This window comes from Myodes glareolus, chromosome 6 (genome assembly GCF_982192425.1).
Source record: "Myodes glareolus chromosome 6, mMyoGla1.1, whole genome shotgun sequence".
Lineage (NCBI taxonomy): Eukaryota > Metazoa > Chordata > Mammalia > Rodentia > Cricetidae > Myodes > Myodes glareolus.
This window is the reverse complement of record NC_142031.1, coordinates 114,237,417-114,259,999: the sequence shown is the minus strand read 5'-3', so window position 1 is coordinate 114,259,999 and position 22,583 is coordinate 114,237,417. Positions and strand designations below refer to the sequence as shown.

General features: G+C 37.2%; 1 protein-coding gene across 9 annotated transcripts in view; it reads left to right on the top strand.

The window, feature by feature from the left end:
• The window catches only part of Kmt2c (lysine methyltransferase 2C), a 213,338-nt gene that overhangs the window by 88,730 nt on the left and 102,025 nt on the right, over positions 1-22,583 (top strand). For all 9 annotated transcript variants that reach the window (XM_085691120.2, XM_085691118.2, XM_085691116.2 and 6 more), the window contains exons 7-9: positions 6,488-6,650; positions 12,010-12,181; positions 14,380-14,494. In XM_085691120.2, coding sequence (XP_085547246.2) covers positions 6,488-6,650; positions 12,010-12,181; positions 14,380-14,494 — 450 coding nt within the window. The remainder of the gene's footprint in view (positions 1-6,487; positions 6,651-12,009; positions 12,182-14,379; positions 14,495-22,583) is intronic.

The window sequence follows — 22,583 nt, the reverse complement described above, 5'->3', positions numbered from 1 at the left end:
TGGGTACTGAGTCAGAAGAAGGTCCAGTGTGTGTTCTGTCTTTTGAAATGGTGAGGTACCTCAGCAAGTAAAGGAACATGCTACTCAAGCCTGGCAACTCAAGTTTGACCCTTAGAACCCACATAATGTGGAAGGAGAGAACTGTTTCTACACAGTTGTCCTCTGACTTCTGCATGTGCTTCTTGCTTATACATTCTCACACTAATACACACGCAAACACAATAAACTCTGTGTGTAGTGTTTTGCCCAACTGCTTGCAATAATAATGTTGATTAAACATTGCATTGTTTACCATATGATTTGCCTCCCTTAAGTTATGAACTTTGATAGTGTCATTATTTAAATTTAAATTGTGCTTATGTTTGTAACCTATATTTTTATTTTTATTAAATTTATATAAATAAATACATACATATAAATAAATATATTTAAAATTTATTTTTATTAAATATGACCTAGAAAATATATGCTCTTTTGTATATAGGCATTTATTTATGTTCATATGTAATGAATACTTTGAGAATTTTATGTCTATCTGGCGTAGATTTTGTGTCTGAGTATCGAATCAAACTTGATTGTTATGAAGTTCTTTATTTCACGTCTACTTAATCTTTTGGTTTGACGGTTATATTAAAGTCTCATTTTATGCACTTATTTCCAATCAGGTTTCTGTTTTGTATGCTGAAGATACTTACATTCATAAGCTTTAATAACATTTTGTTTTACATTTATACTTAATAAAGTTATGCTGATTTCCACTGTTACCTTTTACCTATACCTAGACTTTTAGTTTGAATTCTTCTGTTTGTTTCTTGAATTATAACTGCCAGTGTGCCTAATATGTGTGCCCATTGGTGCTTGGGTTTTGCACAACACTTACATTATGGACTTATAATATGTTATGTTTGTCCATAAAGTGTATTTGAGTATATGAATTATACAGCTTTGGAAAAGTTACTGCTTTTTAGTAGCAAAGTTTATTGGTTACATCACATGTGAACTTGAATGTTATCTCAATAGACATTGCAAATTTTTACTTACAAATAATTTTTTAAAGTGTCATACTGGGAATTAGGCTATGGTTTTTACATGCTAGGCAGTAGGTGTACCACTGAACAGTATCCTAAGCCTGCAGGTAGTCTTTTATAGATACTTGTTTTCTTCCTTTTTATCCAGTATTGCTATTTCTTGATATTATTACCTGGAAATGATCTTTTCTTCTGCCTTGTGTGTGTATGTGTGTTTTCTAAAATTCCCACTTGTCCTTGATCTTAAAATTTTGCTGTTCCTTAACATGGGCTGTTTTAGTCTGAAGCTGATCTTTAGGAAGTTCAGAGAACAACTGTGACAGAGATTAAGCCAGGAACTTTTTATAGGAATGCAAAGATCTGTGAAAATGACAAAGACGGTGTTTTAGGTCTCTTATCTGTTAAGTCGGAGTTTTGACTAAATATTAATTATTATTTAGGTATCATAAAATTTCCACTAGAATAATTTATTTGATTACGACCTACATTTTTCTTTCTAGTGTTTTTGTTGACCTTTTATTGACCTTCTGGATCAAATTTCCACATAATTGTCTTTAGTTTTTCTCTCCCCTACCCCGTCTTACTCACTCTCTCCCGGCTTGGGCTTGAACCTCAAAACTGTGATTTTCCTGCTTCATCTTCCCAGTTAGCTGGGATTATGAGGTATACTAACTTCCTCATCCTCCAAACCTACCCTTGTGTTCTGAGCAGAGATACTTGTGTGTGCTAGGCAATGTTGTATCACCTAGCTATATCCTCAGTGACCGTCTGTATTTTCCATTACTATTGTGGGAGAATACTAGCAGCTAATAGAGATGATAGGTGAAGATTAGAAATAATTTAGGGACTGGGATAGGTGCCTCAGTGGATAAATAATTTGTGATACAAGCATTGGTACCAAGATTCTGTTCTCTAGAATTAAAAGTTGGAAGGTGTAATACTCTTCTGTAATATCAGCACTCCAGGGGCAAAAGCAGGCTTGCTAGACCACCTGGAATTAGTAAGCTCTTTGTTCAGAGAGAGTTTTAGTCTCATGAAATAAAATGAAGAGTGGCTGGGCAGCAGTGGTGCACACTTCCTTTCAGCACTTGGAAGGCAGAGGCAGACAGATCTCTGTGAGTTCAAGGTCAGCCTGGACTACAAGTGCTAGTTCCAGGACAGGTTCCAAAGCTACAGAGAAACTCTGTCTCAAAAAGCAAAAAACAAAAAACCCAACAAAAACAACAAAAAAGAGTGATCAAGACAAATGTACAGATTCAACTGCAACCCCCACTTTCTCTTTGGATGTGTGTGTGTGTGTGTGTTGACTGAAGCTTCTTCCTGCCTGGTTCCTGCAGTCATGTGTATGTTTTTCCTGCCTGGTTCCTTCAGTCGTGTGTGTGTGTGTGTGTGTGTGTGTGTGTGTGTGTGTGTGTGTGTGTGTGTGCGCGTGTGTTGACTGAGGCTTCTTCCTGCCTGGTTCATGCAGTCGTTAAGTCCCAGAGAAATCACACAGAGGACTACATTAATTATGAACTGATTGGCCTGTTAGCTCAGGCTTCTTATTAACTCTTTTTTTTTCTTATTAACTCTTATAACTTATATTAGCCCATAATTCTTGTCTGTGTTAGCCACGTGAATTGGTACCTTTTTCAGTGAGGCAATCACATCTTGCTTGCTCTGTGTCTGACTTCCTCTCTGTCTGAGCTCTGTCTGAGTGATGACTGCAGACTGAAACTTTCTTCTTCCTATAATTCTTGTTGCCATGCCTCTACTTCCTGCCTGGTTGCTGTCACCCCACCTATACTTCCTGCCTGGCTACTGGCTAATCAACATTTTATTGAAAATAGTGCAAGTGACAGGATAAAAGACCATTGTCCCATAGCATACATGTACCCACATATGTGAACCAGACACACATATTCATGGGAATATGGAAACATTAATGATAATTGATATTTCTTAGAACACTTAGCCTAAATATATTTTTATAGTTGACATATAGTAGTTACTTGATACATTCAATACATTTTGAAATGTTTTTGAACTTCTTATTGATGACACAGCTTAAATTTTTTTATTTACTTTTTAAGTATGGGCATTTTGTCTGTATATATGTCTGTGTTTCCCCTGCATGCCAGAAGTAGGTGTTGAATCTCCTGGAGCTGGACTGATGGATGGTTATGATTTGTTAATGTGGGTGCTGGGAATCGAATGCTGGCCCTTTGGAAGAACAGCTTTAACTTATCTGCTGAGCCGTCTCTCCAGCCTTTCGTGACACAGTTTTACTCTTTGAAATATTATTGTTGGTTCTGTTTTGGTTTGTGCTATAGATTTCTTTTTGGATGTCATTTCAGTTGAGTTTAAGTTTTGGAAGAGCTTTTTATTATTGAAGACTTATTTATACTATTACTAATAGAGACTTTCATTGACCCTTAAAAGCTTTTTATATTAATACTACATTATTACACATTTTTGCTTATCTAGCTCTCATTTGCTTTCTTTAATGATTATGCAAAATAGAAAAGGAGAAATTAGAATTTATGTTTTTGAACCAGGCTGGCCTTGGAACTTAATGTGTATTATAACCCATGCTAGTCTTAAATTCATGGCTTCATCTTCCTGAGTGCCGAGGTTATGGATATTGTGCTGTCATGCATGGGTATGGTTTATGAGTGCTGGCAATAGAGAAATTACACGTGAAAAATTCATTCTTTGATATATTTTGAAGTTTTACAGCTAAGTTTTATGGTTTAGAAATATATAATCTACCATTTGTATGTCACATTTTTATTCAGTGTCAGATGTTCTTTAATTAACTATGTGATTCTTGCAGAAGGGCTTGAAAGGTTCACTTAAGTGCAGGTTCATACTTTTATTTGTCTTGATACCTTTATATTATAAATTATTTTACTGCATAAGTTCTAGTACTTTCATATCAGATATCTAATATCAGGTAAGTTTTGTTTAATTGAAGGTATAATTAACATAATATATTGGCGTTTCTAAAATGACATACTTTGGGAAAAAGATCAATTTAAAAATTAAGATACATTTCGTCTTATAACTCATTTATTTTCCCAGAATTATTTTTATTCAAAAGTTTTCTGCACAGCTTGCCATATTGCATCAAAATAAGGGATCCTAGATTTTTACCAATACACCAGAAAATATTTTTATTACTTCAGTGAGTTATTATAATTTTTCCTTGCAAATTAATTGTATTTTCTTTGCTTAACATTTCTTGGTCTTTCTGTGTGACATTTAGACTGAGTAGCTTCTCATGGATAATCTTGGGTCTATTAATATTCCAAAGAAAACTAGGGTCCTTGGAAAGTTTTATTATAAAAATACAATTTATTTAGAAACAGTTGGTTACTATAATCAATATCAATAAAGAGAAATGAGACTTTTTTGTTTTCTGTCTTTTACAAAGTAATACTTCTAAGTTAATAGAATGGCAATTTATAGTTAGTATGCTTTTGGACCTTGCATGAAATTAAAGTGTGACAAGTTAATCAGTAATGTTCAGTGGTTTCTGGAGTTGAATTAAAATTGCATAGAAGACAGTTCAAGAAGCCTGTTTTCTTATAGTATTTACTGTAGTGGATTGAGTATACTGAGAAAATGTTCAATAGTATATGATAATACTAGATATATAGGAAAATATTGAAATTAGTTATAATTAAAAATCTGTTATTCTGATTAGCAGCATATCGATTGAGTGCATTAGAATGTGGGGCATGCAATAATACTTGAAGAGTCTGCTTTCCTCTGTTACTTAAATGAAGGTTTAGTTGTTTTAGCTAGGCTTTTTATGAGTCTCATTTAGGAACACATTTACCAAAATGAAGTATTTTTTGGCATATAAGTATGAACATGTGTTCATTAGGCCTTTCTATGTCAAAGCATTTTGTGTGTGTGTGTGTGAGAGAGAGAGACAGAGACAGAGACAGAGAGAGACAGACAAGGTCTGTCTTTGCTGTTCTGGATTTCTGTAAACCTGGCTGTTCTTGAACTCATAGAGACCCACCTGCCTCTGCCTTTCAAGTGCTTTGATTAAAGCTATGTGCCACCATGCCAGGCAGAATTCCTGGTTTTATATATACAGAGAATGCTGTTTGGTCCCTACACTCCAAGACCTTGGGCTAGCATGAAAAAAATAGTTATGTAAAAATATAAATATTAAGGTAGATGTATATGCCAGACAGACCACTCTCTGCTTTAATAATCTGCGGGGTAGGAGCTGTAAAATCTTCACAGTGGATACCAAGCAAGTAAAATATGAAATAATTTGTGGTGACTTCTTCTGTATTCAGTTGTTGCTTTGTTTTTTTTGTTTCCCTTTTTTTTTTCCACCACTGTTAGAGATTGAATTGGGAAGTAGAATAAATATAGCTAGGTAATTTTCAGCCTTTGCTGTAGTTAAGTTTGTAGGGTTTTTTTTTTAAATTGTCATCATTATCACTACTGTCTCCCCACCCCCACCAGGTTACTGAGATAGTCTCATTATATAGTCCGAGCTGTTCTTTAGTTCTTCATATTCTTACCTCAGCTCTCTGAATGCTATTTTATAAGTATACACCACCATGCCTGGCCATGAAAATTTTTTTGTGTGTTTAAATTATATAGGGGCCCTTCATTATTTTATGATTTATTAGTTTCTTTCATCCATGGACACACAGATACCAGACACACTGGCTCTCCCGCAACTTGCTATGTAAACTCATCTGGTCAGGTAGTCACAGAGATTCACTTGCCTTTGTTTGCCTCCTGATTGTAAAAGTTTGCCACCATGCTTAGCTTTTGATTTTTTTTTTTAAAGAATTCTAAAAATTTATAGTCTCTTTGGTGGGATTTAAAAATTGATACTGTAGTAACCCTGTACTATAAACTGCGTTTTTTCTTTTAAAAAAGATTCATTTATTTTACTTTTATGTGTGTGACTGTTTTTCCAGAATGCATTTATGTGCACCACATATGTGCCTCTTAGGTTCCTTGTAACTGAGGCTATCACGTGGTGCTGAGAGTTGGCACCTTGATTCATTTCAAGAGCAACAAGCACCTTTAACCACTGTGCCATTTTCCCCAACGTCTACCACATACAGACACATATACAAGATCTCTTGTAGCCTTGCCGGTTTCAATCTCAGAGCTTTGTGCATCCAGATAAAAACTATACCATTGATGTACATCCATCATTCTTAAACCTGCTTTCTTCTACCAATGTAACAACAACAACAAAAACCATTCTAGCTTAATGTTTTTGAGAAGGTAAATTGAAATACTAATTGTCTAATGAGTTGGTTGAATATAAATGAACTGGGTTTCTGAGATGATTAGCATTTTAAACTGGTTCTTTGTTTTTATTTTTAATAGATTCTGGTTGCTTTAATAGTAAGGTACAGCTATTTCTTTATTCCTTCTTACCCTTCCTCACAGTTTTTTAAAGGTGATTTCTCTCCTTTTTAACTTTCCAGCGATGTGCATTTTGCAAACACCTTGGAGCCACTATCAAATGCTGTGAAGAGAAATGTACCCAGATGTACCATTACCCATGTGCTGCAGGGGCGGGCACCTTTCAGGACTTTAGCCACTTCTTTCTTCTCTGTCCAGAGCACATTGACCAAGCTCCTGAAAGATGTAAGTGTACTACCCTTGCAGTTGTAATTTCATAGGTATTTACTTAAAATATCACATGTGTATTTGGAGAGTTACTTTACTTGTATTAAAAGGTAATATGAAATTCTCAAGAAGGAAGAAATTAATATTTAAAAGATGATATATAATCCTAATGGTCAGAGAAATCTTTGCTGTTGGATGTTAGCTCCTGTGCCCCCTCCCCATTCCGTGTCCCGCCCCTGGTCTCACTATGTAGCTTTGGCTAGCTTGGAAATCATAGATCTGCCTGCCTCTGCCTCCTGAATGCTGGGGTTATAGGCATGTGCCCTATACCTGGCTTACTGTAGGTTTTTGAGGGAAATCTGTAACTAGTAATTTTATTAGTATTAATTCCAAAAAAATAATTTTTTCTGGAATTCCAAGTTTTCATATTTTAAATTCTATATAAAAAGTTTTAAACTACTATAGAAGGCATGCTGTATACACAGTATCTTTAACATGTCCTAGGAGCAATTTAGTGAAGGGTGTCTTTTACAGAATTATACTGCCATTGGGAGAATGTAAAGCTGTTTCTCTTCAGTGTTGGTCAAGATATTAGCTCTAGGAACATTACACACTTCCTGGCATGTTGTTTGTGAATTCTATAGACATGATGGTAGGGACAGACATCTCTGTAGTACTGTTTCACAATCCATCCCTGTGGCTTATTTCCAATCTGCAGTGGTATTTTTGTTTTTTTTTCTTTTATAATTCTCATAAAAATCTTTTCATGCACACAGAGCATTATACTTCCTTTCTGTTCTTTGCTATATGGATGCAACTCATACATACATGCATGCATATTTCTTTTTTCATTTACAGTTTTCATTTATGTGTGTGCATGCATATGACACGTGGGAATCAGAGGACTACTTTCATCTTTAGATGGGTTCTAGCGATTGAGCTTCCATCACTAGGCTTGCACAGCAAGTGTTCTTACCTGTTGAGTCATTTGGCAGCCAAAGAGCAAATTTAATTACCAGTGTCTGAAGTTTTCATGATATTTAGTCATTTTTTTTTAAACATCACTTCTTACTTACCTGTTAGCTTTTATCTACTTCTTAGCACTGTTTAATCTTTTAATCCAGGCTTGTCTCTCTATGTGTGCTTAGCAATTTTTAGAGATTTTTTTAGGTTTGTGAAATACAAATATAGCTACTTCAGGTTTAATTTGAGGTGATTCCAAATAGCAAGACTAACATGAGTATTATTTTGTATCTTTGTTTTATACCTAACTTTATATATAGTCAGAGTTACTTTGTGTCTGTAAATGTAATCATGTTTTTATTCACTATACACTTAATAGCTAAAGAATACTAATTTGAAATTATACTTAGACAAATAACTGATTTAAAAATGTTTTAGATTACGCTTATTAAATCTGGAAGAAAAAGAACTTTCATACAGCAGTTGCTACGAAGATTATTTATGTAGTTAATTCTTTTTAGGAATCTAAGTAAATTAACCGTGTCACTGTTTCTTCTGGTGATCACATTCTACATGTGCACTGTTAGTGGTTGTTGGCCTTCAGTCAGCTTGTAAAATTATGAACTATGAGATCTGATGAGATGACTTGTCGTTTATCATCCTGATGATGAGAGATGCTGCTGGCACCTTAAAGTTAGGAGGAATATTGAAGTCTTTGGTACTGTGCCTTCCAGAGTAGACTTACAGAGACTCATAAAAATACATAAACAACCTGAAGAAGCCAAAGTTTAGTAGTTGGCACAGGAAATATAGCTTGGAGCAGTATGAAAGAAATGATGAGGGTGACCCCCCCCCCTCCCCAGTGCACTTTCTGTATGTGAGTCATAAATTTAACCATTCCAAAAATTAATACAAGGAAGAAAATGTGAGCACTTAATCAGATTCATAGTATTATTATAGGATTTTACTTCATACCAAGAAGAAAAGGTAAGTGGACACTGCATGCTATAGTGGAAATAGTGAAAAATTGCTTCACAGTACCAGCCCACAAGTATAAACATACCCTGCAGATATTTTTGTCTTTTTTTTTCCTTATCTTTAAGCCAGTAGTATGAAACCAGTGCCCAATAAAGTAAATTTTATATTTGGAAAATTTTAAACAATGCACTATAAATGTTCATGTTTTAGATCACCTGTCACATGCACACACATGTATATGGAGGTGTAGGTGCATTTGCACAGTAGATTCCTGAGGTTAATGTGGTTGCTTTCTTTTATTGATTTTCATCTTTTGAGAGAGTGTCTCTCACTGAATCCAGAACTCACAGCTTGTCCAAACAGGCTTATCAGTGGGGAGCTGCCTGCACTTTTGTTGTATTCATTGCCCTAACTCCACCTTCATCACAAGCTGCAGCTGTGCACTGTAGCCATTCCTGGCTTTCACGTGTACAGTGGATCAACCCTAAATTCTGTGAGTTTTCTGACCTTTGTTTTCAGTATATTGGAAGGAATCCATAATTTAACTTTTCTTCATGGGATTATTTGATAAACAGACCACAAAGCAGTGTCCTGCCAGTCAAGAAAGTGGCAAATGATATTTGTCTCAGTGTTGTTAGAATTAGTAAGCTTTGCTGACTTTATGCTGAAAAATTTTTCCCCTGTGGAGCAGCTTGACTTGTTGCTCTTCACCATCGCTCTGTTGTGTTGGCGGGACTTTCTCTGTGCACATCAGCGTTTGTCAGGTCTGGACGTCAGTGTCCTTATCCACTGAGCCATCTCTTAAGTAGGAATGATTTTACTTATAAACTATTAAAATACTAAGAAAATAGCATGGATTAAACCAAAGGAAAAATGTGTAGAAAATTTAATAGAGCTGGACAGTGCTGTCTCATGCCTTTAATCTGAGCACTTGGGAGGCAAAGGCAGGCAGATCTCTGAGTGGACAACAGAGTTCAAGGACAGCTAGGGCTACATAGAGAACACCCCCCCCCCCCCGTTTTTTAGTAGAAAGAATTGGGATCTGGTAAAATGTATTGAGATAGGGAGATGTAATAGGAAAATGTTATTAAAATCTGGTTTTATATATTCTTTTGAGAAAAAGAAGTAATATAGAACACCTGACTGAACTGTTGTGTAAGGCTTGTTGATAAAGGGTTGAGGTTTCTGAAAGACTAGAGTTGATAATGCAATTTTTAGAATATTGCGGCACCCTCACCCCCTTCCCCTGGCAGAGTTTCTCTGTGTAGTCTTGGCTGTCCTGGAACTAGCTCTGTGGACCAGGCTGGCCTCGAACTCACTTAGATATGCCTATGTCTAAGCCTCCCAGCACTCCCCACCCCCAACAAGTGCTGGGTTCAAAGACATGTGCCACTCACTTCGAGTTTCAGCATTTTATGAACATTGAAGGAGTTTATATAACCACAGGAGGAAATGTTGAGTTTATAAGAAAAGGCCAAGATAGATTCTAGGGTATTCAGTATTCAAAATGGTTATAAAGATGCATGTAGTTCCCCACTGAATTTTATAGGGAACCTAAGGGATTTTTTTAAAAGATGTCAACAAGGCACAGTTTAAAAAGTAACTGTTGTATTTCATGTGGTTATTGGCAACCTCAGGTACAAGGTGATTGTGTAGCTATGTCGGGTGCAGTCTGCTATCTAAATCTTAGGACTTTTTATATTTGCTTCAAGCTAGGAATAATACATTTTCAAAAAACTGTAAATAAAAAACTTTAAGTCTGTATTACAGGCACTGCTTTGGCTTACAAAACCTACTTACTATATAGTCCTTTGCAGAACAATGGTCTCTCTCTTTTTTAAAATTTAATTATCTGTTTATTTCTTACAAAACCTGTTTACTATATATCCCTTGGCAAGAATGTCCTTTTTTAAATTAATTAAAAATAATTAACTTTAGTTAATTAGTTAAAAATTAATCTTGTGAAGAGAAGGAGTATTTTCTTATTTTACATACCAATCCCAGTTCTTACTCCCTCCCCTCCTCAGACTCACTTCCCTTCCCCCCACTTTAATCCACTCCCCAGAGAGGGTAAGGGTTTCCATGGGGAGTCAACAAAGTCTAGCACATTGCTTTGAAGCAGGACAAAAACTATATCTAGACTGAGCAAGGTATTCTGCAAAGAGAATGGGTTTCAAATAGCCAGTACAAGCAGTAGGGATAAATTCTGGGCTCACCGCCAGTGGCCCCACAGTTTGCCCCAGCAATACAGCTGTCAACCGCATGCAGAGGACCTAGTTTGGTCCATGGTGGTTCACCCACTGTTAGGCCTGATTCAGTGGGCTCCCATTAGGTTGTATAAGCTGTGTCAGTGGGTATCCCCATCATGGTCTTGACTCCTTTGCTCATATTATCACTCCTCCTTCTCTTCGAGTGGACTGTGGGAGCTCAGCCCAGCACTTTGCTGTGGATGTCTGCATCTGCTTCCATCAGTTGCTAGATAAAAATGTTCCAAGATGATATTTAAGATAGTCATCAATCAGATTACAGGGCCACAGTTGCTTAGGGTCTTACTTAGCTAGGGTCATCCTTGTGGTTTCCTGCGAATTTCTCTAGTGCCAGGATTCTTGCTAGCTCCATAATGGCTCCCTCAATCAAGATATCTCCAGGACAATGTTCTTGACTTCTGATGTAAGCAAAGGGTATTGCTACTCAGTTTCAAGATACTTGACATGCAAAGAAGGTAGAAAGTGCATTTAGCCAGAGTGGATTAGGATGGATGGAACAAAGAGAAAACATTGCTCTCTTAAATTTGTTACAGAGGCATATTCACATCTTTAGTATTGGTGTGCTTTTAAAATACTTTGTTTCTCTTTCTACATTGTAACTTGTATAGGTTTTATTGTATATTGGGAAAAGCATAATTTATTCATACATTTATTTTTTGTTTGTTTTAAATAGTAAATGAACTGTTAGCATTCTTAATCCTTTTAAAATGTGAATTGGAGTAGTCTGCTTTTAATTAAGAAACATTAATCTAATTGATATTAACATCCTAATTTTGTATTATTTGGTTTTAAGTTTTCAAGTATTTAATATGAATAAAATATTTATTTTAATGTCTCTGTTGGTTCTCCAATCCCCCAGCCCCTTGTTTTTTTTCTAATACATGTACTGAATGTCAACTAAATGACCAGCATTGCCATTGGTATTAAAAGTATAAAATTAAATAATAACTGCTTATGGTCTCAAGTAGATATAAGCAGAAAAGTTACACGATTTAATTTCATATGGTTAAATTTAAATACAGTGTTTTAAGTGAAACCTTATTCTGACTTGGTATATGTGGGTAACTTCAAATGTCAGATTTCTATGTAAATTCCCTTCAAGTGATTTTAAACTGTTAAAAATATTTACTCATGACACAACAATTTCATTGTTTTGCTGTGAATTATAGCAAAGGAGGATGCAAACTGTGCAGTATGTGACAGCCCAGGAGATCTCTTAGATCAATTCTTTTGTACTACGTGTGGTCAGCACTACCATGGGATGTGCCTGGATATAGCTGTTACTCCATTAAAACGTGCGGGTTGGCAGTGTCCTGAGTGCAAAGTGTGCCAGAACTGCAAGTAAGTTTCTAATTTCAGCTCAAGAGTTTGTATTGAGTTTTAGTGAGTCCTTGTTAAGTATTAAAGGTTTATGAAATATGATAAAAATTATTTATATTGCAAGCTATAGTCACACTCATTTCTCCATGCCCCATACTACTAGATATTTACTAGCGCTTGTTATTTTGAAATATATCTAAATGGAACTTACCGTGCTTACAATTTGCTAATAAATGATATTATTTTTTAAATAAAGGTTAGAAAAACAAAACTTAGTTTGAGAGATGCTGGAAAGAGATTTATTAGGATAATGAAGCTGTAACTGTAGGAATAAGCTGAAGCTTTGAACCTTCAAATCTGTGTTATGTTTGGATTTCTGTTTTAGGATGGACAATTACTACTGACTACTATTTTGGTAAAATCTTGATGTTCATTTGAAAGACAATTGCTTCTATTTAGATAATTTAGACTAGTTTTTTTTTTTTAAAGCATGGTTTAGAAATTAAGCCTTTGGAGTTAATCATTTTTTTTTTAAATCTGTTATATTACATCCTTTGGCCATTTCTCCCATCTCTTCTGTAATTCTCCCTCCCAACCCATGTGTGTAGCTAGAATGGCAATTTGAGAATGTTACTTGCATCATTACTGATGCACAAACTATTGCAAACAGAACATTTTTGTAACCAGGAGAAAGACCCAGAGTTGCCAGGGTAAGTCTGATTTCCTGGTTATTTCACGAGAACATTCAGAATCAGTATCATGGAGTCATGAAGTGAATCAAACCATTTGCTTTCATATTTTGCTAAAGTTCAGGAAGAATATTAGTTAACATTTATTTGATAATTTGTATGTGTACTTAGATTCTTGAGAAGGATTGTGAGAACTTAAAGGATGTATGATATGGCCTCAAGTCTATTCATATAATTGAAGATATTCCAAAAAGTTGTAGAGTTTGTTAAACTAACAACCAGAGGCCTTGATGGCACATCTTGCTTGTTTACTTATCCCTAGGTTTGATTTAAAATTTTTCTTTAAACTCTTTTTAAAGTCTCCCCACCCCTCCTTGTGTCTTAAATTCTTAGTATCTGAGAATCAGTAATGAGTTACTAAGCATCAAGACAGATTATTTTGCAGAGCATGGGTCCAGTTTTGGTTCAAAACTGTTTGGAGAAAGGCTTTCGATTGTAATTCATAACTATAACATGATTATTTTTCCTTTTTTTATTCATTGAGTTCTAGAATTTTATTTATTAGTGGGCATCATGTGCAGAACTTCTCTGTCTGTCTCTCTCTCTCTCTCTCTCTCTCTCTCTCTCTCTCTCTCTGTGTGTGTGTGTGTGTGTGTGTGTGTGTGTGTGATTAGAGGACATCTCAGTGGTGTTGGTGCTCTCCTTTTAACTTTATGTGGGCTCCAGGGATTGGACTCAGGTGGTTGGGCTTTGCAGCAAGTGTCTTTACCTATTGAGCCATCTTGCCAACCCTTTTTCTTTGTTTTATATTATTTTTATTATTATCATTTTTCGTGGTGGTGAGTATTAAACCATCTTATTTAGAAGCTTGGCCTTGGGAGGGGCCGAAGAATGCCTGGTGATTGGAGGTCCTGGGCAGGACAGATCTTCATGGCTTTCCTGGTGTTCCCTTCCACACACCCCCCCCTTTTTTTTTAAAGTTCTCTTTTTCTTAAAATATTTAGCATTTACTGTTTAATGGACATTCTAAGCTTTTTTGACCCAGGACTTTAAACTTCATAGTGATCTTTGTTGATTTTCACTTCCATTTTATACCTGAAACTTGATTTGATGGCCACATTAGAAAACCGCAGCGTACATAAAAATGACAGATCTGGTATCAGACCCAGTCTTCCTCTTTAGTTATGTGCCAGTGTCTTTCCAGATCATCCTATCAGGATCTGATCCTTGTTCCTTCCAACGCAGCATAGCCAGGAGTTCTAGCTTCCCCTAAAAGATGCGTATTAGTGCTTCTAAAAATGTAGTGATGAAAGGTCGTTGCTGTAACACCTCCTCCTCTGTAGGAATCTACAATGACTAAGACAAGTTTACCACAGTAGAAAGCTTTAAGTAGGGTGACCTTTTGTTATTCATATTCTATACAAAGACAGAAGAGACACTGAGGTTTATGGTCTGTGCAGTTTTAAGAATGACTGTTTTCATGCATACTTATGTGATAGCATACCTTTAAAGATAATGCTTACTTTTTAGACAATCGGGAGAAGATAGCAAGATGCTGGTCTGTGATACATGTGACAAAGGGTATCATACCTTTTGCCTTCAACCTGTTATGAAATCAGTACCAACCAATGGCTGGAAATGCAAAGTAAGTGGTCTCTTAATTTGTTTTTAAATATCCTCTATATGTATTGCATACGGAGCAGACAAATCATATTCCTTTTCAGTCCATTTATTATCATAACCTTTACAAAACAGTATATTGGATTTTTGATGTATGATTTGTATGTAGAAACTTTGGGTTTCTCTGTGTAACCCTGGTTTGTCTTGGAATTCAGTTTGTAGACCAGGCTGATCTCAAACTCAGATCTGCCTGCCTACCTCTGCCTCCTGAATGCTAGCTAGAATTAAAGGTTTGTGCCACCACCACCACCTGACTTTAAGTACATGTTTTTAAAAATCTTTAATTTAAAAGCATTCTACCGTGAAACCATTGTCATTTTCATTATAATGAGCCCCCCTTTTTTTAAAACTTGGAAAAGCGTTCCTGGTATTCCTTGGAAATTCTTTCTTGGTTATGTACACTTTCTCCGACTTTCCCCATGTAGTCTTGCTTTTCTCATTTTTGATTACTGTATGCTCTAGAAGTTTGTAGGAATGCTTTTATTTGAATAATTTGTATTCTTTGGGAGGGGTGGCCTTTTTAATTCAGTGTAGTTGCTTTTAGACAGACTCACACATACTTGCATACTCTTATTTCCCTTTTTTTGTTTTTACTGAATCATTTGTTGGCAAACATTTGGGTTGATTATAAATTAGGGCAGTTTTTAAAATATGGTATGAATTTCTCAACTAATTTTTTTTTGTGATGTTTCATGAAAGAACTTAGTTTTCTATTGCTCATCAGTATTCCCAGTTTCCTTCTGAAGTAGGAGAATTCTTTTTATGAGGAAACTGAAAACATATTTTAAAATTTAGTTTGGATACTACCTACCTTAGGCTTTTACAGCTGTAGTCTCTGTACATGCCCCTGCTATGTTGTATTCATCTGTGCACCTGAGTTAAATACTTAGAGTCATGCAGTTTTGAGATTCTTACTACCCTGTGTTAGGTAATTTAAAATAAGTTGTTATTTTAAAATAACTCTAATATTTATGTTTTATATGCTTTCTAAGTCTCTCCCTCTGTCTCTGAGATAGAATCTTGATATGCACAAACTGTCCTGGAAGTCATCAGCCTTCTGCCTCCTGATTAGTGCTGAAAGTATGGTCATACCCATTACAACAGAGTCTTGGTTTTGGGGGGTTTAGATGGGGTCTATAAATATTTTTTTGTATTATTTAGTTGCTTATATTTTGAGACTTGTTTATCTAATAGGTCACTTTTTCATATCTGTTTTCATAGCCCCCACCTTAATTTTCAGTTTTATGAATTTATATGACACTCAGCAGTTTTCATTCACATTGACTGTTTAAACGTGGTAATAGAGACAAAAGCTACCAAAGTATAGAGCTTGTTTTTTTGACTCTTCATCTTATTTAAATTTTCTGGACAAATGTACATGGATACAGTATGGGATGTTGCTTATTTCTTTTGCCCAGGCAGCTTTATTGGACTTGGTAATACTCACATCTGGAGTTTCCATCTCCTTCAGACAAATTTCCAGATTCGGTTCTTTCCTTTTTTCTTTCTTTCTTTCTTTCTTTCTTTCTTTCTTTCTTTCTTTCTTTCTTTCTTTCTTTCTTTCTTTCTTTCCTTCCTTCCTTCCTTCCTTCCTTCCTTCCTTCCTTCCTTCCTTCCTTCCTTCCTTCCTTCCTTCCTTCCTTTTTCTTCCTTTCTTCCTTTTTTCTTCCTTTTCCTCCCTCCCTCCCTCCCCCTCCCTCCCTCCCTCCCTCCCTCCCTCCCTCCCTCCCTCCCTCCCTCCCTCCTTCTCTTCTCTCCTCTCCTCTCCTCCTCCCCTCCCCTCCCCTCCCCCTCCCCTCCCCCTCCCCTCCCCTCCCCTCCCCTCCCCTCCCCCTCCCCTCCCCTCCCCTCCCCTCCCCTCCCCTCCCCTCCCCTCTTTTCTCTTCTCTTCTCTTCTCTTCTCTTCTCTTCTCTTCTCTTCTCTTCTCTTCTCTTCTCTTCTCTTCTCTCCTCTCCTCCTCTCCTCTTCCTCTCCTCCTCTCCTCTCCTCTCCTCTCCTCTCCTCTCCTCTCCTCTCCTCTCCTCTCCTCTCCTCTCCTCTCCTCTCCTCTCCTCTCCTCTCCTCTCCTCTCCTCTCCTCTCCTCTCCTCTCCTCCCCTCTCCTCCCCTCCCTCCCCTCCCCTCCCCTCCCCTCCCCTCCCCTCCCCTCCCCTCCCCTCCCCTCCCCTCCCCTCCCCTCCCCTCCCCTCCCCTCCCCTCCCCTCCCCCTCCCCTCCCCTCCCCTCCCCTCCCCTCCCCTCCCCTCCCCTCCCCTCCCCTCCCCTCCCCTCCCCTCCCCTCCCCTCCCCTCCCCTCCCCTCCCTCTCCTCTCCCTCTCCTCTCCTCTCCTCTCCTCTCCTCTTCTTTTCTTTTCTTTTCTTTTCTTTTCTTTTGTGTCCAAAGGGCCTACTTCTTGAAACTCACTCTGTGTTTTGGCTTTTGGCTTGTGAATGTTGATGGTGTATTTTTGAGTAACCAGCTTGTTGATGGCAGAATGGCCTTTCTTTTTCTTGCTACTTTCTTTGAGAGAGCCATAAGCTTTGTGTTGAAGGTGGCAGATTAGGACTTTACCTTCTTTCTGTTTTCCTAAGAGAACAAATTCCCTGACTGTGTTTATGGTTATTATTTTGTCTGCTTTAGTATGTTTATGAGGTTTGTTCAATGATGGTTCACATTAAACTTTTTTGGGAATTTACTAAGCCTTTTCCATTACTGTCTATGAACTCTGTCAGTTGATTGACAGCTCTACCTACTTAGGCACTACCTTAAGTTTACTTTAAATTCTCATCTCAGTAAAACTAATTTTTTCCTGGAAGATATTAACAAATTACTACAGATTTTAAAGTTACGTAGACAGTCAAGTCAGTCATTACAGTTTTTCATATTCTTTCTTTGAAATCTGTACTAGCTAATAATAAATTCTAGTTTTATAGTTGCTGAATACTTAGTGGATAAATAAATAATCCCTTAGTTGTAGACAGTAATTTTTATCTTTTTTCAAAAACTTAGGTATTATTTTAAAAGATTGTGTTGTCTCTGTGACATCACACTATATACACACTTACCTGAAATAAAAATTAGTTGCTCCTAAAATAATTAAGAAATATTTCTTCTTTCCATTGTATGGCTAAAGAAATTATGTATGACAGATCCATATGTCATTCCCCATTTACTTCAGTTATTGCAATTTTTTTTTGTTTTTTGTTTACCTTTTGTTTTTCAAGATAGAGTTTATCTGTCTAGCCCTGGCTATATTTGAACTCGTTCTAAAGACCAGGCTGGCCTCAAAGTCAGATTCATCAGCCTCTGTCTCCAGAGTGCTGGAATTAAAAACATGCACCACTACCTGACAGTTATTGTAATCTTAATTTAATAATAAAACCAAATAGAATTTATAAAGTAAACACAATTGAGTAAAAATTAATATAATGTAACAAATAAATTTTCTTTGACGCAAACTTGCCAAGACCATGTTTAATGGTGAAGTATATCCTCAGATCCAGGTCTTTGACTTTAACTAATTTGACACAAAGTTTTTATATGAAAAGAGTATTGATAAGACAAGGCTTTTGCTTATTATTTTAGCTTAATCACATTACAAAAGGCCAGCAGGAAGACTTCGAATACTAGTACTTTTTTTATTTCCATGATTGTTTGATTTATATTTTAGACCAGTGTTGCCGAACAGAAACACAGCATAATTTATTTACATAATTAAAATTGTTTTTCACTTAACCAAATAGCAATCACTGTAAAATCGAGAGCTTACTTTCTTTCCAATTCTTTACATCTTATTTGTATTATTACACAGCACACACCAGATTGAAATGTGTGCCTGCCACATTTCAAGTATTGAATAGCCACATATTTGTGGTAGTTGCCATGTCAGAACACAATTTCAGGCTCTGGTGATTTCCCAAGCACAACATATTTTTCTACTGTGGGAGGCCAATAATTGAAACAGTGGACACTCCTTTTCTATAGATCATGGGTAATAGGCCAGGTAATAATAACATTTAGTGTTAATGCTTCATTCATTCTATCAATTGCAGTACTCTACTGTTCTCAAAAACAAACCAAGGTGACTTGCATCAAACATCTTTGATTGAGTTTGCTCTGTTTCTTTTTTAAACAAACTGGATACCTTCTGGGGATGCAGATGTCAGTTGTGGAGAGACAGGGCATTTGGTTCCTTGCAGATACAGTGAGCTACATTAAGGGATCATTTAGTCTTGTCTGTATGAGCTGCACCAGTTCATTTCAAGTACCAGAGTGTGTTAGCATTCTGGACATAGCCCCACATCAAGAGCAGGCTATAGTCGGAAAGGGAGGGCTCTAACTGGACCAAGTATAAAATAGGCCTCTAGACCTAAATTTATGATGTTATACAACTCTTTGTTTGCTGGGCAGTGGTGGTGCATGCCTTTAATCCCAGTCTTCGGGAGGCAGAGGCAGGCGGATCTCTGAGAGTTCGAGGCCAGCCTGGTCTACAAGAGCTAGTTCCAGGACAGGCTCCAAAGCTACATGGTCGGGGATGAGATAACTAAATCTGTAACAGATGAACTATCAATCAATCAATCACTCATTTCCACAGTTCTGCACTGTGGCAGTTTATCCGCCTTAAGTAGGTAGGTATGCACAAGACAGGAGCCACTGCGAGGACTATGACACTGACTGCAGTGATGCACATTCTTGTGCTGTTTTTTGAAAATCTCCCTTTGTTCTTACATCTTTCATGGTACCCAGGATTAGTGTAAATAAATGCAGGCACAGTAGTCTGCCTTGTGGCATCCCTGACACCAGTCATTTAATTTTATTTTCATTTTTGATTATCATATCCCCCTTTTATTAATTTTCCCTCCCTTTCCCCACTGTTCTCTTTCTAGGGCCTCTGGTTTATCTCCTCCTAACTTTATTGTCCAGTTAATTGTGTGTTTGGCATTTTCCCTATGTTTGAACACATGGAGTGAATCTGTGAAGGTGGCACTTAGAATTGGAGGTGTGGGGTTGCTGGGCTAGAACAGTAAGGGTTTTCATAAGAGATAGAGAGGGAGTGGTGGGCTATGGAAGAAGAGAGGCACCAAATGTAATGGCATTTCATTTTAATTTTAATAAATAAAGCTCGCCTGAAGTTCAGAGAATAAAACAGCCACACTGGCCGGCCTTACTGACCAGGCCGCAATAACACATACTTTTCTTCTCAGTAGCCACATTAGTTTGCCATAGAAACCAGGCGCCTTTCATCCCAGTGGTGCCCACCTTTAATCCCAGCCTAGAGAGGATTATAAAACGGGAGGAAACAGCTCTCAGACACAGTCTCACTCTGAGCTTCCTGGAGACAGGATCGTCATTTCAGACTGAGGTTGAGGTTCAGTGCCAGTGGTTGGCTGCTTTGCCTTTCGGGTTTTTAGATTGAACCCCAATTTCTCTCTCTGTGTTTTTACTAACTGTACTTTAACCAAACTGCCTTGAGAAGGCCTCTTATGTGTCCCATTACCCTCTTTGGAATGGCTTTCTAGTGCTTTTCACACTTCTAATGCAGGAAGGCTGAGGGTGCTGATAAGGAAGGTACTTGGGCCTTATATCTGGTGTCCTCTTGTTGGGGATGATTGGTACCTGGCATTGGAGGCTGCTTACTATCTAGTATTCTAGAGCAGGCCCCAGTGAGCCCTATTAGGCAGTAGCTGGAATGGTGAGAAGTGAGAGGTGGAGTGCAGGCAGAAGGGCTCATCACCTGGAGAGCAAGATGCTTTAAGTAACTGTGCTCAGGTGTGGCTGCCTAGAAGGTGGAGCTGGTGAACTGAATACCCTGCTGTTTTAGTAGCTCAGTTCCTTTCCTGCCTGCCTGAGAGGCCATTCCATGTTCTTTTAGTAATTCAGCTAAGGAGAAAATCACACTGCTTTGTGTGTTTATACTCTGGTATTTGATTCTAGCTGCCTTACAGCTTTCTGAAATACAAAGGTGAATTCATAATTCTTTTTTTTTACTTTGTGAAGGAAACAATACTCAAAGCTATAAATTTACTTTTGATTATAACTTTGATTGCACCCGAGCCTATTTGTAACTTTGTGTATAAACCTGACCTAATGTACTGAAATGTGTTTACAGTTTAATTGCACTCAGAGTTTAATTGATGTAGGATTCTGTTTTGGGGACAGGCACTCACCTTGTAGTTCTGGCTGGCTTGGAACTTGGTTTGTACTGTGCTGGTGGTAAATCTGTAGGTTACTACAGTTTCCTGCGTTCAGGGATTGCAGGCCTGTGGGATGACGTAGGTTTTTAAGCAAATGCTTCCACATTTGTAATAGTCATTTTTAAAACTGTGATTGTATTTATTAAATTTCTTGATAGATAAATAAATTTCTAGATACATAGATAAATTTCTAGATAGTCATTTTTTTTGACTAGCAGATTTAAAAATTAATAAAAATTAATCAGTTCTATTGGTTCTACCAGTTTCTCCTTGTGTTTTCCTCTCTTAACTAAGCATATATGTTTGGCTTTGACTTAGCAACAGGTTGGGCCACTGTTTTATTTATTAGTGTAAAACTACTTTATACTGTGCAGTTGTTCCCCACTCCCACCCACTTTGGACCTTTACACAGTAATGTGAAATAGTATGCTGTTCACCATCTGAGTGTTATATTTTAATATCCTTTTATTCTGCAGCTCTTCTGTGTCATTTCAAATGCGCATTTAAAATGAGTTAGTAGTTAACTATTTAGATTGATTATAATAAATTTTTTTTGCTAGGTTTAAATTAAACCATAAAGCTTGTTATATTTTTGTTGCTAAAATACATGTCTTACCTTGCATGATGATAACATACCTGCAAGAGGCTGGGAAAATCACCAGTTCCTGGCTAGCCTGGGCTACATGTTAAGAATAAGAAATTAGTATCTTTTCTGTTCATCCAAAATTTATGTCTTTCTCAAGGTGTTCTTTGACTTTTCTTTTGGCTTCTTCTGTTTGATTTGATCCCTATCATATTCTGGCTTCTTTCTCTATCATGACATTTACATATGGTACTGTTGAATATACCAGTGGATGCATACTTTTTCAAACTGTTGTTTGAAGACATGGTTTGAATTCCTTAACTCTGCCTTTATACTTCCGAGTTACCTCATAGGGATACTGGTTTTTAAAGAGTCCACATGATACTCAGCATAAAACGAGTACCAACTTAGCTGCCATGGTGTTTTTCTCATTGTTGGGAATTGAATCTGGGGACTTGCTCACCAGACAAGAACTCTGCCACTGCAATGCACGTCCTTGTTGCTACCACAGAGTTTTCAGTTGGAAGGTTTATCCTTTGAGCCATTTGTAAGATGAACAACTTCTGATACCTTTTTTTTTTTTAATTCTTTCTCTGTAGTCTTTGGCTATAATCTATTCATGTATATAACATTAGAAGACTCATTGTGTATGGCAGGAGGTGTTCCCTTTAGGGGGTTTTAGTCTAGAAGAGGTCCTTCCCCACTAGCACAGAGCAAGGCAATCATCTAATCTTTGCTGTGTGTCATTATGTCATTACTTAGGTGAGTTTCCATCCCGTCCCGTCACCCCCATCGCCCTCGTCCCGACCTCGGCCCATAGCTCTCCTTCACGTTCATTGTTGAGCCCTGCTCACCAGGACCATTTCTTTCACATATTAAAATGCTTTATTTATGAAGGATGGTGAGATGCCTCAGAGAGTAAAGGAGCTTCCTGCCAAGGCTGATGAGTTTAATCTAGCAGGAGTGAAGTGAATCCTGCTGGTTGTCTTCTAACCGCTATACATGCACCCTGGAAAACACATACACACACACTAAACATGAAAACAACGTAAAAAGTTATTGCAGAGATTAATTCATGAATTCCTATTTTTGATGACATGTATTTTATGTAATTATTTTTGTGTTCAAAATGTCCCATGGATTGATTCTTAAACTGTCTGCTATGTGTCAGGCTCTCATGTTTGAGTACTTCATCACATGCATACTAAACCTGTCTTAACATCTCTCCTGCCCCAGTTCTGGAATTGTTCTACTTCAATAAATCACCTGACTGGGGCAATGTGTGCTGAGCAGATGAA